The sequence below is a fragment of the Branchiostoma belcheri genome, unplaced genomic scaffold (assembly GCF_001625305.1).
Source record: "Branchiostoma belcheri isolate BF01 breed outbred unplaced genomic scaffold, Haploidv18h27 scaffold192, whole genome shotgun sequence".
NCBI classification, from domain to species: Eukaryota; Metazoa; Chordata; class Leptocardii; order Amphioxiformes; family Branchiostomatidae; genus Branchiostoma; species Branchiostoma belcheri.
The window spans coordinates 50,342-67,533 of record NW_017803402.1 but is presented as its reverse complement, the minus strand read 5'-3'; the positions used below and the strand labels follow the sequence as shown (position 1 = coordinate 67,533).

General features: G+C 41.5%; 2 protein-coding genes across 2 annotated transcripts in view; both read right to left on the bottom strand.

The window, feature by feature from the left end:
• Nucleotides 1-7,883: 7,883 nt before the first annotated feature.
• On the bottom strand, nucleotides 7,884-8,348 carry LOC109468112 (actin cytoskeleton-regulatory complex protein PAN1-like). The gene has a single exon (XM_019766357.1). The coding sequence runs from the start codon at nucleotides 8,346-8,348 to the stop codon at nucleotides 7,884-7,886; it is 465 nt and encodes a 154-aa protein (XP_019621916.1).
• Nucleotides 8,349-12,462: 4,114 nt separating this feature from the next.
• Nucleotides 12,463-17,192, bottom strand: part of LOC109468135 (nicastrin-like) — an 8,126-nt gene continuing 3,396 nt past the window's right edge. Inside the window, exons 2-3 of the mRNA XM_019766377.1 lie at nucleotides 15,545-15,903; nucleotides 12,463-14,857 (exon numbers count right to left, since the gene is read on the bottom strand). Of these exons, the coding sequence (XP_019621936.1) occupies nucleotides 13,273-14,857; nucleotides 15,545-15,903 (1,944 nt within the window). The 3' untranslated portion in view covers nucleotides 12,463-13,272. The remainder of the gene's footprint in view (nucleotides 14,858-15,544; nucleotides 15,904-17,192) is intronic.

Here is a 17,192-nt window from a genome sequence, read left to right as displayed (position 1 = left end):
TGGAGTTCTTTAATGAGCAATGAAATACATGACTGTATGTACACTGGCTAGTGTAATGAAAAGACTTAGACCCTTATTTTGTGCTGTTATTTTTCCCAAATGCCTATAGCATGTCATTTAGAGATAACATCTACATTGTATATCACTAAAAGCCAAGTAATAAGAGTTACCTCACAGGTACAGGGGATAGACTACATCGTAACTACAGAAAGCTCACCTGTTTGTTGCAAACTTGGGTGTGGAACTTGGATCTCCAGTGTCCTGGGCAGTTACTATAACGTGTGTGTGTGTGTGTGTGTGTGTGTGTGTGTGTGTGTGTGTGTGTGTGTGTGTGTGTATTTACATGGATCCTCTGTGGCCAATAGACACTGCCTGGCCAATTTGATACTGTCTTTCCCACCCTAGTATCTACTTGGAGATTAATCAAAAAGCATTCCAAGCCCGGTGCCTTCTACTACCTTCCATTAAACTAGAAGCACTGAACTTGTGCCCTCTTCTAATGCTGAATCCAGTCCTAAGTCTTATACATGTGCAGGACTATGTTAGCCATAATAACAAAACAAAAATGGTTTCTCCATGATATCTGTGATAATGTCCTTTATTGATGCACCTCTTTATAAAATGAAAATGAAGTAAAATTCAAAACTACTGACTTTTGCCTTGCTGGATTTCCCTGTTCTGTACAAAGAATTAGAAGACATAGTAATAGAGCAGAGCACCCCTGTTATCTAGAATCAGATGTAATACTGCTGTAGATCTGACAAGACTGGATATACACAGCTGAAAACTTTATTATTGGCATAATTTCCATCGGAAACTTGTAGGCTCTAAAGATGATGAAAAAGATTGAAAATTCAAGAATATCTTGAATAACTTCAGAGTCAAAAGCTTTGATGACACTTTATAAGTTATGGAGAACTAAAAATATCATGGTGCAACATCTACTCACATAATGCTGCAAGGTCACATATCTGCAATCCTGAAAAATGTGTCTGAACAGATCCCCAATACAGGAGGAGTGACAGAGATAGAGATATAGTTGTAATGTAAAGGGAAGGTATATTCAGCACCAAGGACAGGTAACATGCCCCCCCTCATCCTAACAAAATGTGTCTAAACAGATTTCCAATACAAAATCTCTGTATATTAACACTCATGTTGACAGAGAAACTGTTACTGTAAAAGTAATGTAAAAGGAAGGCAGTCAGCACCAAGGACAGGTCACATATACCCTCCACCCTGATAAAATGTGTCTTAACAGATCCCTATACAGATCCCCTATACATGGCGGGTTGCCAAAAGACATTTTATATGGACAGTTAGCAACAGGAACCAGGCGTGTCGAACGTCCTATCCTGAGGTTCCGTGATGCCTGCAAGAGAGACATGAAATTATGCTTTATTCACCTGGACAGCTGGGAATCACTGGCCATGGACAGAAGTGCCTGGAAACAGTCGGTCTAAAAAGGCATCATGGAAGCGGATGCCAAAAGAGGGGCGGATATTATCATACAGAAGCGAGGAGGGCAAAAAAGAGGCAGGCGACACCGGCAGCATATATCTGTACCACATGTGGCAGAAACTGTATCTCACTCATGGGACTTTACAGCCACAAAAGACGATGTACTCCCAGGATGCAGACGAGATAGTCTTTCGAGACTTGACTGCCAAAATAAAATGATGATGATATGCTATGTATAGTGATGTTCACATGTTACTAACTACATGTCTCGAGAATGGAAATTCTGCCATTTACCAGTAATGGCATTTTCCTGTATTACATTTGGAAATTAGGCCCTAAAAATCCGTCTCATCCAGAAATCATGACCATAGTATGTCCCGGACAAAAACCGGAAGTTCTCCTGCAGTGCAGTCCTCACAGAATTCTGAAAACGTTCGCCAACTTACCCGACTGAAAGAGCGTGTTTGTAACCTCATGTTGGCGTCCGCCCTAGCTCTCTGCTGCCTCCTCAAGGTAATGGTAAAGAGGTCGTGGAAAAATGTAGATTCACACAAATAAGCAGTAAACTTATTTATTCTTAATGTATATATACAATTTGTATCAACTCTTAACTCACAAAATTGTTCAACATAACAAAAGCAGTCTTTTTCCTACACATGTATTGCCAAATGTTTCATGCACCATTCAATGAAAACCCTGAAATGGAAGAAGGGGGCAAATATTCTTTTCATGTTACTGTAAATCCTGAAATGTTTGCAGCCTCATTTTCATGTTTTTACTTGTTGTTGACTTCTCCGCTGTAAATTATCTTGCTGTACAAAGTATTTCTACTTTACTACAGAATTGTTCCAATCACAGAGTTAAAACATAGTCCCCAAATGGCAAATGAATTTATCATGTCATCATGATACCAATACCCATTCCAGACTTAACATTGAGTGCTGCATTGTTTTTGCCAGTCTTACCCTTAGCTCATATAATTAGATACAATTCAATATGCCGCCGGTATACAATGTATTTCTCTTTAAAAGCTATACACATATGGCACCTGTGACTATGCCGGTATTGCTGTGGACTTTTGTACAGCATAATTCACAAATTTCAGTTTATTTTAGTATTGTGAAAACCCTAATCCTTATTCAGTACTTACTTTTAGAAAAAGTCATTTTGCAAATTTTCAACACAGCTTGTCTATGTATATAATTGGAGGCTTTGTCTTTCAAATAAAGCAAAATTTAATGATAGATGTAAAAACTAATACAACTGAAGTATTTTACAATTATGATTATTTACATCATATTATTTCCTTGCAGATACCAAAGTACAACAACTGCATTTTTAGTATTTTGCTGTGCAACTTAGTCTGGTTCTGACTTTTAAATGCTCTAGACTTTTCTGTATGTCTCTCATCACATGCATGGAAAAGATGGAATGCAGGATATAAAAACTGAGCTCTAGGCTAGAGGCTCTGAAACATCTACTCATAATAAGAGAAGGCCAAACTGATTAAATTCGTGGGTTCTACTTAATTTTAACTGGAAAAACATACGTGTAATGAAATTGATGCCTTGGTGCTAGGACTGGGTACTGGTACTGTGAAGTGTGGAAGGCGAACACTATGAATATCTCGTTAAAGCGAGAATATAACTTGAAATTTGGCAAATAGACAGAGACTATTCATTTCAAAACTATTGAATAAATACTACATAACATTTTGTGAATTGATTGGAAAAACACATGCTGATTTTTTTTGTCATGTACATGTAGTACAAGACTTTTTTGACACTCAATACATTCACATCTGTGATGGTTGTGAAACCGATATAGCTCTTTCTTTGGTTTTGAGGGCCGGCCCTGGAATTCAGAGCCTGTTTAGTGTTATTTCTACATAGACTTTGAAGCCGCTATCACCAAAAACTTGACCTCAGGGAAATCGTGTTTCAGCACGTCAATGATATAATCGTAGTCTAGCTGGGTGTAGGCAAAAATGGCGTGTAGTAGTCACCCCAGATGGAGAAGCTAACCATATTCCAAATCTGGTCTCGGAGTCGGTAGAGAATCTGCTCGTGGTTAGGCGTGTCTTACGGGATGAAGATCGTCCCATACCAACGCTTTCCAGGCTTGATAAATTCGAACCACGGATCCATAGAGATATTCATTATAGAAAAGTGCGTAGAAAGCTGTCGTCAAAAGTGTATGATTGACAAACACCCGTGTCTGTACAGCCAGCCAATCCACGAACAGAGGATTACTGATTAAAATGACAAGATTTATCTTGTCTTAGCGGCAGATTAATTAGTTATCTCAGGATTACATAATTATGCAATGCTTTTTTTTTTGGCATACAGCAGCAACGCCTTAGTTTTTCGTGGTGTGATTGTCTCTTACCCGCAGTCAGAAATCACACCTCTGTTAGCAACATAAAACATACTTTTAACAAGTTTAGTTCAAATACAAACAGAGTATTAGATTATGCCTGACACTTGGCCGCCTGATCTGGATTAGCGACCGATGTGTCAATTTCATTTACATCTATCCAAGACCAACCGTTAATGTGTAAAAGATTACGACAGCCCAAATATTTGTTAGGCTGGCGGTAAAAAATAGTCCTCTATATTTAATGCATAACGTTATGTAACTAACGCTAATCTTTATTTACTTTAATCCGCACGATTTGGACGAACTGTCCACCTGGACTGAGGAGAACAAAATGAAGCTTAATCCCACTAAGTGCAAAGCTATGCACATCTGCTTTGCCCGCAACCCCCCACCACCGCCCCCTCTATCCATTAACGGACACGAGCTTGAGGTTGTGCCCATTGCCAAGTGCTTGGGAGTCACATTTCAAGCCAACCTGGGATGGGACAGTCAAGTCAGAGAAATGACACGTAAGGGGAACCAGCGCTTGTACTTATTGTGCCGACTACGTCAGTTTGATCTACCGGTGGAGGATCTGCTAACGGTCTACAAGTCGTTTGTTCGCCCGGTGGTTGAGTATGCCGCCCCGGTATGGCATGGGGGGTTAACACGTGACCAACGGAAAAGAATAGAGAACATACAGAGGCGAGCGGCAAAGATAATGCTGGGAAGAAACTACCATGGGTATTCGTCAGCCTGCGACGTGCTTCACTTACAAACACTTGATGACAGACGTTCCACTCTCTGTCTGAAGTTTGCTAAGAAACTGCTCAACTCAGAAGAGTACCGTGGTTGGCTGCCCGAACTCAGAGGTGACGTCAGCGGTAGGGTAACAAGACAAAGAAACCAACTAGACCGATTGCCAGTACACACAGAGCGGTACAGAAACAGTCCAATCCCATTCTTAACCAGTCTGCTAAACAACAGTGTGTAGAAGAAGTTTTATTACTATAGATGATGTTTTTTATTACTATAGATGATGTTTTTAACTGAATGACCTACGATCGTAACCTACGTATTGTAAATATTTCAAAATAATTTGCTGTTTTTAACTGTTTTAATACTTGCTTGTAATATTGAAGTCAATCGTATTTAAACACTTATGTAATGCGGCAGATCAATTCAGGGTCCTACGGGGACCCTGCTACTCTGTATCGTACGGTCAGAATGAAATAAACCACTATTATTATTATTATTATATATGTGTGCGCATGTGCAAGTGTGTGTGACTGTGTGTGTGTGTGTGTGTGATTGTCCAGGTGTGTGTACAGTGTATGTGTGTGTGTGTGCGTGCGTGCGTGTATGTGCGTGCGTGTGTGCCACCTCTGTGGTGTGTGAATGTGCATGTGTGTGTGAGTGTGCATGTGTGTTTGTGTGTGTGTTTGTTTATATGGATCCACTGTGGTGTGCGTGTGTGCGTGTGTGTGTGTTTATATGGATCCACTGTGGCCAATAGACACTGCCTGGCCAATTCGATTCTGTCTTTCCCACCCTAGTATCTTCTTGGAGATTAATCAAAAAGCATTCTAAGCCCGGTGCTGTCTACTACCTTCCATGACACTAGAAGCACTGAAATTGTGCCCACTTCTAATGCTGAATCCTGTCCCAAGTCTTATACATGTACAGGACTATGTGAGCCATGATAACAAAAAAAAAGGTTTCTCCATGATATCTGTGATAATGTCCTTTATTGATGCACCTCTTTATAAAATGAAAATAAAGCAAAATTCAAAACTACTGACTTTTGCCTTGCTGGATTTTCCTGTTCTGTACAAAGAGTTAGAAGACATAGTAATAGAGCAGAGCACCCCTGTTCTCTAGAATAGGAAATACAATGTAATACTGCTGTAGATCTGACAAGACTGGATATACACTGTCACAGCTGAAAACTTTATTATTGGCATAATTTCCATCGGAAACTTGTAGGTTCTAAAGATTATGAAAAAGATAGAGAATTCAAGAATATCTTGAGTAACTTCAGAGTCAAAAGGTTTGATGACACTTTATAAGTTATGGAGAACTAAAAATATCATGGTGCAACATCTACTCACATAATGCTGCAAGGTCACATATCTGCAATCCTGAAAAATGTGTCTGAACAGATCCCCAATACAGGAGGAATGACATACATGGAGATATAGTTGTAATGTAAAGGGGAGGTATATTCAGCACCAAGGACAGGTAACATGTACCCCCCCCCCATCCTAACAAAATGTGTCTAAACAGATCCCCAATACAAAATCTCTGTATATTAACATTCATCATGACAGAGACAGAGAAACTGTTACTGTAACAGTAATGTAAAGGGAAGGCAGTCAGCACCAAGGACAGGTCACATATACCCTCCACCCTGATAAAATGTGTCTAAACAGATCCCCAAATACAAAATCTAGCATGTATCATAACACACATCATGACAGAGATTGTTGGCATCCTTCCGTCTCGGGAGACGATATGCTGTCGCGAAGCTGTGGAACGACCTTTCCATTGAACTGAGAACACTGACTGAGTTCAGGACATTTAAGCGTCGCTTAACAAAGATGCATGATATGTAAAATGTATCTGGTAGAATAATTGTATATGTTGTAATTGTTGTCATTGTGATTTGTGAAGGTATTGCGGTGTTTAAAAAAAAGGATTGTCTGAAAAACAGGTCAAATGACCTGAGTGCAATTTCCTGTATAAATAAAATAAAGTGATCATGAAGTGAAATGAAATGCGCCGTGGTTCAGAGATACTATATGTAAAATGTATTATGTAAAGGGAAGGCAGTCAGCACCAAGTACAGGTCACATATACCCTCCACCCTGATAAAATCTAGTACATATAATACATTTGTTACACACATCATGACAGAGACCAAAATGTCAGTCAGCACCAAGAACAGGTCTCATATACCCACCACCCAGAAAGATGTGTTTAAACAGAGTTCCTATACAACAGCTCTGTATGATAACACTCAGCACGACAGAGATACAGATACTGTTACAGTAATGTAAAAGGAAGGCTGGTGTATATAATACATTCGTAACACACATCATGACAGAGACAGAGAAACTAAAATGTATATTGTGAAGGGAAGGTAGTCAGAACCAAGGACAGGGCATGTGATGGGTAAATATGACTGGAGGTTATTTTTATTTTTCTTTTAATTTAGAGGGAAGAAAGTTGAGAAATGAGACTAAATACATGTATCACTACTGCTGACATTGTTCACCTTCTCCCTACCGCCTAACCCTGTAACCCTGTACATGTGTACTAAATTCCCAGCAATACCACTAAAAAATTGTGTAGTTCCCATTAATTATGCAAATTAGATTTTCATTTACATAATCAATACCTGCCAAAGAGCTTGTCGTTCTCAATTACGTATGTCCCAAGTGTTTCAGTCCTAATATTGAACACTCCAGATTTACAGAATTTCTTCATCAATTATGCAAATCAGATACTAATTTGCATAATTGTAATTGAAGCGACCTACATACCAAAAATCACGACGAGCCGTCGACCCGTTTGTTTAGTCTTGAATATTTTTTAAACAAACCGTCCTGCAGTTCCAGAACAAGCTGCTAGGGGGCCTTCTTTCCAAACACAAGAGCTACGTACCATGCAAAATTCATGACCCTAGCATGTCCAGATCGTGACATATCAAGACCAGAAGTTCCGCTGCAGTGCCAATGGAAGCCACTAGGGGGCCAAAAATCTCATCATTTCTAGATGTAGGCACACGCTACGGACCCACCAAGTATGAAACCAATCCATCCAGCCGTTCTTGAGTTATTTTGTTGACAAAATTTAGTTCCCTATGGAATACATTCGTGGCATTCTTAGAATATTTTCAACTCAATCGCAGTACTATATCAACGGCTCCGCCCGAGGCGTCGCCAAAAAACTGCTTATATATGGGTGCTACATATGCAGCTGCTTAGATTTACAATGTTAACCGGAAAGCAAGATTTTACATTGCAATAGGCAGAGCCATCTGGGACACACTGGTACCACAGTCACTGGTACCAGTCATTGGTACCACAGTCGCTGGTACCACAGTCGCTGGTACCACAGTCACTGGTACCACAGTCGCTGGTACCACAGTCGCTGGTACCACAGTCCCTGATACCACAGTCACTGGCACCACAGTCGCTGGCACCACAGTCGCTGGTACCAGTCACTGGCACCACAGTCGCTGGTACCACAGTTACTGGTACCACAGTCGCTGGTACCACAGTCACTGGTACCACAGTCCCTGATACCACAGTCACTGGCACCACAGTCGCTGGTACCACAGTCTCTGATACCACAGTCACTGGCACCACAGTCGCTGGTACCACAGTCACTGGTACCACAGTCGCTGGTACCACAGTCGCTGGTACCACGTGCACAGTCACTGGTACCACAGTCCCTGATACCACAGTCACTGGCACCACAGTCGCTGGTACCACAGTCCCTGATACCACAGTCGCTGGTACCATAGTTGCTGGTACCACAGTCGCTGGTACCACAGTCACCTGGGCTCATAGAAGAAGGTTGGATTGAAAGAAGGTTGGGACATTTGGGCCCGAATTTGACCACCCTGACAGGTTCCGGATGTTATACAATGTGTATAAGTTACTATGTTTGGGCCCCTGACAGATTGTTCTGGAACTGCAGGGCATTTGAAAGTATTCAAACATGTGATAATCTGAGGAATATTGGAAATTTGGCGGACATTATGTAAATGAAATTACACAATGAAAATTGCTACCAATAGGTGATGGTAAGAGGTCATGGAAAAATGTAAAGATTCACACAAATACGCAGTAAAACTTATTTATTCTTAATGTATATATACAATTTGTATCAACTTTTAGCTTGCAAAATTGTTCAGTCAACATAATAACAAAAGCTGTCTTTTTCGTACACATGTATACCCAAATGTCTTATGCACCATTCAATAAAAACCCTGAAATGGAAAAAGGGGGCAAAGATGTTACTGTAAATCTTGAAATGTTTGCAGCCTCATTTTATTGTTTATTTTTTGATAATTTACATCTCCTTTGTAAATCATCTTGCTGTACATTTTTTATTTCTACTTTACTAGAGAATTGTTCCAATCACAGAGTTAAAACATATATAATAGTCCCCAAATGGCAAATGAATTTATCATGTCATCATGATACCAATACCCATTCCAGACTTAACATTGAGTGCTGCATTGTTTTTGCCAGTCTTACCCTTAGCTCATATAATTAGATACGACAATTCAATATGCCACCGGTATACAATGTATTTCTCTTTAAAAGCTATACACATATGGCACCTGTGACTATGCCGGTATTGCTGTGGACTTTTGTACAGCATAATTCACAAATTTCAGATGATTTTGGTATTGTGAAAACCCTAATCCTTATTCAGTACTTACTTTTAGAAAAAGTCATTTTGCAAATTTTCAACACAGCTTGTCTAGTATGTATATAATTGGAGGCATTGTCTTTCAAATAAAGCAAAATTTAATGATAGATGTAAAAACTAATACAACTGAAGTATTTTACAATTATGATTATTTACATCATATTATTTCCTTGCAGATACCAAAGTACAACAACTGCATTTTTAGTATTTTGCTGTGCAACTTAGTCTGGTTCTGACTTTTAAATGCTCTAGACTTTTCTGTATGTCTCTCATCACATGCATGGAAAAGATGGAATGCACGCTATACAAACTGAGCTCTAGGCTAAAGGCTCTGAAACATCTACTCATAATAAGAGAAGGCCAAACTGATTAAATTCGTGGGTTCTACTTAATTTTAACTGGAAAAACATACGTGTAATGAAATTGATGCCTTGGTGCTAGGACTGGGTACTGGTACTGTGAACATACAGTACATACAAGGAAAATTGATTAGGTACAGGTCCAAAGTACCAATATAAATTTACACTATCCCAGTGGCCTAATAGGACACATAGGTGACCAAAGTGATATTGTAGGACATTAGGAACTCAACAAGAAACAATCCACATGATTTTGTTTGAATAAGACATAAGGCCACCTAGTTCTGTTTTGAATAAAGCTTACGCCAAGTTTATTAATGTTTCTATAATTGTTACTTGTTAAATTGTGCAGGTGCACTGAGTTTCATGGTGTGAAAATAGTCATATTCAAGATTTTGTCCCAGCCTTGTGTGTTTACCTTGCTTTATTTTCACCTTGAAATGTTGGAAACCAAGGAAATACTAGTAAATTGTTGTGGCCTACACAATGGATGGGTAAAGAAATGATTTTTAGCAGTCTAAACAATTATATTGAAGAAATAATCTAAATATACAAATAAGACATGGATAAGGTCATTTTGACTGCTAAATATGTGGTACAAGGTTTCCAAGTTTTGAAAATTTGGCAGTTGGTCACATATAAGCACTATTTTTATTTGTCATTACTGATATGACTTTAAAATAAATACATAACCTTGCACTTGGGAATGCATTGTTTTGTTTGACTTAGCCAAACTTGTTGTTGTTACAACATCTTGAAATTTAGGAAGAGAAATATAAATTCTCACTAAAAATATTTACATTTTAACCTGATTTAACTGTTCATGGTCATTTTTTCTTAATTGAACCAATTTCTTAACTTGGCAATTTGTAAATTATGTACAGAAAACCGATGTAAAATTAGGTACATAATCTTTTATAACATAAACAGTACGCAACTACATATTTGTATGCAACAGTGTGAAATAGGATCGGAGCTAAGCAAAATACATATATGACATAGACACTAATTAAACCTTGTATCTATCTGTTGACTTCTTTCATTGTAATATACAGTTTCTGTTTTCTAAGCATTTTAAGGTCTGTAATGCTAAGTAGGAGACATTGTGACTGCCTACGACATCAGATTATTCATTCAGGGCTCAAAATACTTTATTTCTGCATACCTGCACCAGTGCGGGTACAATTTAAAATTACAAATTTTACCTGCACTGCTCAGAATTTAGAGAATAGGGATTACTTTAAACACTGATCAGAAACCATTGTGGTAAGTGCAACGAATTAGAAATCAACATACTCCTACATGATTGTATATATTATATAAATCCAGTACATGGACCAGTGCAGGTTAGGTGCAGGTAGACATCAGAAATACATACACAGCTCCAATTTTACCTGCACTAACCTGCATATACCCAGTACATGGACCAGTGCTAGCCTCCTTCGCAGTCTTGTTGGGCGTGGGCGTAATTTTTTCTCTGAGCGACGCTAGTAATATGCGGCCGCGAGGGACGATTTGCTGCCGAGGGACTTTTGCCACGGAGAGAAGGTTTCCGCGCTCCAACAAGACTGCTTCCAATCGGCGAGTTAAAAGGACCTCGGATTAAGCCAGCCTTTCATAGAGGCTATTAACATGTTCGTGCAGGTCCAATTCACATGTTCGCGCAGGTCCAATTCACATGTCCGCGCAAGGGTAATTCATAGATACGCATGACACGCGCTCGCCTTTGTCAATGGTTGGTTTTATTAGCTTGCGTGACGTTATAGTCGAAGGTTCCAACAGAGAACATTGGTAATGTTACAACAAAGGCATTGCCGTGCATATTTAAGCGTCCCATGCAAACAAACCAAGACAATTTGCAGTCACTATTTTTGCTGGTGAAATGTGCAATTCTTTCTATTACGCAACTTGCTGCGGAGCGGTGTGTTACCCTCCCATGGTCAGTGAGATCAACCCGCCACCAAACAACATGGCGGCACTTTGTTTATCTGTCGACGTCCCCCAGCAATATCAGAGTTTAGCTTGAGGTTCCTGTGGTAGTGATTTGTTCAAAGTTGTTTTTCGTAGCAGCAATGTCTCCGGGATTTTGTTGAGTGGATAGGGCTGGGTTTTCGGGAATGGTTGGCGTTCTACCGACGGGTTGATCGGCGACCGCTGGAAAGTTACAAGTTTTGGCTCGTCGATCAACGGGGCGTGAACACCACCCTGCACTGGTGGCGTTTATTGCGGGAAGTTCACACATCCATGCCAATCGCTCCTAAGTGTTTTTTGATAGCCCTTTTAACTCGCCGATTGGAAGCAGTCTTGTTGGAGCGCGGAAACCTTCTCTCCGTGGCAAAAGTCCCTCGGCAGCAAATCGTCCCTCGCGGCGGCATATTACTAGCGTCGCTCAGAGAAAAAATTACGCCCACGCCCAACAAGACTGCGAAGGAGGCTAGACCAGTGCAGGTTAGGCGCCGGTAGACATCAGAAATACCTGCACAGCTCCAATTTTACCTGAACTTTTAGACATATGCAGGTGGTATTTCGAGCCCTGAAACTTAATATCTAGAACTTGCATAAACTTTCTGATGAGTTCTTTAGCCTTAGAGTCTGTGGTACAAATGGTTTACAAAATTTCTAGGATAATTTACATAATTTCTGTTGCAACCTAAACTCATCAGTACATGATACCATATGATCCAAACTTTACATGTACATTTTTACAATGTTTCATATCTGCACTGAATCAGAAATAACACAATATCATTTCTTACAAACACAGGATTATACTATAGTATAGAGAAAATTTTGGGGGAATATTCATTTTGTCTTTGACAATTCTGAAAGAGAAAAACTCTTGGCTAGATACACTGGATTCAAGCACATGTATGTACAAGGTAGCTTAGTACTAATACACTAAAAATCATTGGTGTCAAAGTTGTTTGTTTTCACTACAATACAACATGTACATCAAATTGTTGCATACATTATAATATCCTACCACCTCGGCAGAATGTACTGCAAATGTGTGTAATCTGGATTTTTATAGGGCTGTTGTGGGATGTTTTGTCTGTGTTGCATCAGAATGTTGTTGTTGCATCTTTGACAACTTTTGGAAACTACAGATGGAAAGGCATCCTTAAATATGTGAAAATGACCTTAAACAAGATGTCCTGCTGATGTTCTATGCACAATGCAGGTGCAGTATGTTCTGCCGATGTGCTTAAAATACCCTGAATGTAGAGTAAAGGCCACAGCAGGTAAATGTTATGGATGACATCAGTGTGACTTTCTCCTGACCTTGAGAAGAAAATTTCTCCCCCCTGCCGATGGTCCATCAGCAAGACAATGGGAAATATGTCACAAAATTCAGTTATCACAAAACAAGCCAGATGCCATGTCAGTAAGCATGGTAGCCTTGAGTGTAATTACTCATGATACTATTACTATTAGGCTACCACACTACTGTCAATTTGAAATCAAAGCCATGTTTTGCTGCTTCAGTTCTTGTTACAACAAATTTACGCATCTTTTCTTTAGCTCAGCTTGTTTCTTTGTTGCGTTTTCCATAAGATTTGTAATCTACAGAAGATGTCAACCATAAAATTTACTGTGACCAGATCCGTGAAAAGACAATTTTTATTTTGTTTGGGCTGTCTGGTGTTTAATATGCTGCTTCAGGTGCTGTGAAGAGGACTTCTGATTTGGAGTTGATGAAATAGACAAGGACGAGGGACACCAGGAGAACCACCACCCCCACGGACAGCGTGATGGTCTGTTCCGCCTCGCTCGACACGAGGAATATTTTAGCGTTGATAACGGTCCACCTGCTCTCTGTCCATGTGGGGTACTCGTTTGAGTGCAACATCTCCTTTGACAAGAAGGCAGGGGACTCTGCCTTGGAGAACCGTACGGGCGCGCGTATGCAGAAGCTGGCGTACGATGTGGTGTTATCTGTCGGGTTCAGCACGGGACGGCCATTCATGAAGATATAGCTGTGGATGTGGTCCTTGGAGGGAGTCTTGCATTCGCTGGACTTGTTGAGGCTGGGCAGCCGCTCGCCGAGGTAGAAGGTGAGAACATTAGCGATGACCTGGCTGATCTGGCTGGCTGTATCGTGAGGCACGCTGACGTAACGCGGGAGTGGTCCCGGCAGGGACTTCAACGCCGCCGCCGACTTACTCGTGAGAACCTCGGCAAAGAGAGGGCAGTTGGCTTGCTGCAGGAAACAGTACAGGAGGTGGTTGATGGTTGTGCTGTTCACTTCGATTTTGGTAGCCTCCGAAGCAGTCTTGTTTGAGGCTAGGAGGTACAGAGTTCTGGCGATGACTGTAGCCACTTTGGTCAGACTCGCGCCCTGCTTGGTCGTGTAGTCGTAGGCTTGGTCTGGCTTCAGGCCCGCGGGGATGTCCATACCGATCTCTACGGGCAGGTCCAGACGACTCATGAAGTAGTCATTGCTGTACGCCGCCATGTGGTCGGAGAGGACCATTCCCGCGACTCGCGAATCTTCCCGTAGAAAGCGCTGCAAGGACGCGGGGGGCAGGGCCTGGAACGACGGTGGCTTCCTGATTGTGACGTTGCTGGATTCCGTTGCGTTCTCAATGGCGGCAAAGATGGTGTTGACGTTGTCGCGTACGGCGGATGTTTTCTGGGAGACGGGGTCGCTGTGGGCCCACAGACCTGACTGTTCCCACAGTCCAACCTGACTCACCTCCAGATAATACTGGATGTTTTTCGTGTTGACCAGCGACGGCTGCAATACTTTGTCGTCTAGCTTCTCCGGAAAATGACCCCTCTTCATGTCGTACACCATCCTTGACGAGCCGATGTAGTCGAAACTCTCCCCCTGGAAAAACACAAACATCACGTCCTTCATGCCTTCCTTCTCGGCCTGATCCAGTTTCCCAAGAGCCTCTGCAGCCGCCAGGAGAGCGATGAAGCCGGTGGCGTCGTTGGCGCCCACCCCGCCCACGTTGTGAAACAGCGACCAGGTGTCGATCTTCGCTGAAGCCAGGATCAGATCCTTTCTGTTGTCCAGTGGAGTGGACTTGTTGAGCGGCCGCAGGGTGCCCCAGACGTTCTTGTCGCCCAGAGCGTCACAGTACACGAAGGGGTTGAGACTTTGGCTGCTGAGCTCGCTCCTCCTGATGCAGGTGATGGAGTCCTTGGCTCCGTCCATGCGATCCTTGATCTGCACGGCACACAGCGGGTACTGCTGGTTACTCTCATTGTCGTACTTGTTGAACCTGGAGGGGAAAGAAAACATGTCAGACCTCTGATCAATGATGTCTGAGTTCTTATTGTATGGTTTTCCAAGGAGTGACTGTATTGCCAAGATGGGGAATCTAATACTATTAACTGTTGCTTTTTTGTTGTTGTTAATCTGTATTTAAATTTTTTTTGTATCGGTATAGCCAGTATAACCACCCTTCAGTGTAACAAACCAGGTTAAATTGCCATCTTATTGTATTCATATTTAGTTCTATTACTGTAAATGAATTTACTTTCTTAGGAGTTTTATTTTTGCATTTTTTTTGTCTGTGTCCCTTTATATGACACCAAAAAATTTTTAAATGTAAGGTGTTTTTTTCCTATTTTTTCAAGTCTATGGAAACAAGTTTGCAGGCACACACTTCATTTATTCCGGGTGAACCCACTAATATATGCAAATTTCCCTCCATCATATGAATGTGTTGGAGATTATCTTATGTATCTTGTTGTGTATCTGGAGAAGACTGAAGGCCGAACTTCAATTTTGCATGTAGATTTTCTGCCAACATGCAATTTTACATGTAACCAGTAAAAAACTTAAAGGATTTCCCTAGATAATATTAAACAATGTTTACATTTACTAGTAAACAGGTAATTGGGTTACCTTGATAGTACTCAGTGAATCAGGTGTTCATCATTAACAAACAAACAAACAAACAAACCTGTTGTAACAGTCGATGAGGTTGTCCACGTCAGTCTGGTTCAACAGAAGCGATATCGGGAAGTCGAAGTCCAAGTACGATAACCCCGTACCCAGAGGGTTCCACGTGGTGTTCTTACAATGGGCGTACTCTGGGTCATCCTTATACAGGCCGTACCCGTCGTTTGGACACTTGTGAACCGGGGAGAAGCCAGTCGGGGGCGGTTGTGGGTCAGAGCGGTTCCCGTTCACGACCAGAATGCCGCTCACCTTCCCGGACGCTCGCAGGGCCTGGACGTTGTCGTACGTGAAGAGGGGGGGGACCATGAGGGGCATGTAGGGGGGGTTCTTCGCACTCCGGACCAGCCAGTCAACATCGCTCTTTAAAAACAGGGAAGACATATGTTACGTCGATGAAGGTTAGACATCCAGGTAATACGATACGCCAAAAAACAGTTACTCAAGCAACTGGATATGATTTTGAAAACGTCAGACGTTTCAGCTAGTATCCACTAGCTTTCGTCAGTGACTGAGAGACCAGAGGGGAAAGCAGGTTTTTAAGTACAACCTGTTTATTGATATGCAAATAAAGTGAAGACAAATTTTTGGAAGTCGAAAAAGGAACAAAAGTTAGACAAGTCAAGACAAAATGATGCAAATTAGTCTGACAGCTCCTGTTATACAGAACAGGAGCTTAAGTGTTGACAGAAGACCAAATTTGATCGTTTACAGCAAAAGAAGACTATTAGCGCAGCAGATAGTGACCCAAATTGGAGATCAAACAGTTCCAAACCCAAAACCACTACACAGGCCAAAACCGACGAGAGGTGGGTAAAAAACCTAAGTAGCCATACTCTCACCAGAGAACCAGAGAAATCACTACTTTCTAAAGGTCTAAATTTTGCAGTAGCACCCGACAAGATTCCCAGCATTGACATTGTCACAGAAACCGATTCTGCAATTCGTCGGGCACGTTTACCACAGAGACAAGCTGAAGCCTTGCGCACCAAAGTAGCTACCACCCTGAAAGTCTCCAAACCCCCTACTAGTAACATCACACGGGAAGAACGTACCGCTCTCAAAGATTTGGCCACCAATCAAGACATATTGATTCTTCCTGCAGACAAGGGCAGATGCACAGTAGTCTTGGACAGGGAGCAGTACGACAGGAAGGTACAGGACCTATTGGGAGACAAAGACACCTACACGCCCTTGAAAAAGGACCCCACTAACAAGTTTAAAGGGAAAATCAGTTCAGCTCTCAAGAAATTGCAAACTGAAGGAGTTCTGGATCGCCCCACCTACCTAAAACTCAATCCCACAACGGAACAACCCCCTGCTTTCTACGGCCTTCCCAAAATCCACAAACAAAGTGTCCCTCTACGACCCATAGTCTCCAGTATAGGCTCTGTCACCTATGAGTTAGCAGGTTTTCTAGCCAAGATTTTGGGACCACTAGTGGGGAAATCTCAGCACCATGTACAGAATAGTGCCGACTTTGTCAACAAAATCAAAGACATTCATGTAGAGGATGATGAAACCATCACTTCGTATGACGTGTGCTCACTTTTCACCTCCATACCACCTAAGGAAGCAGTGTCAGTAGTCAGGGAAGCCTTGGAAGCCGACGATACACTTGCAGATAGAACCAACCTATCCGTTGACCAAGT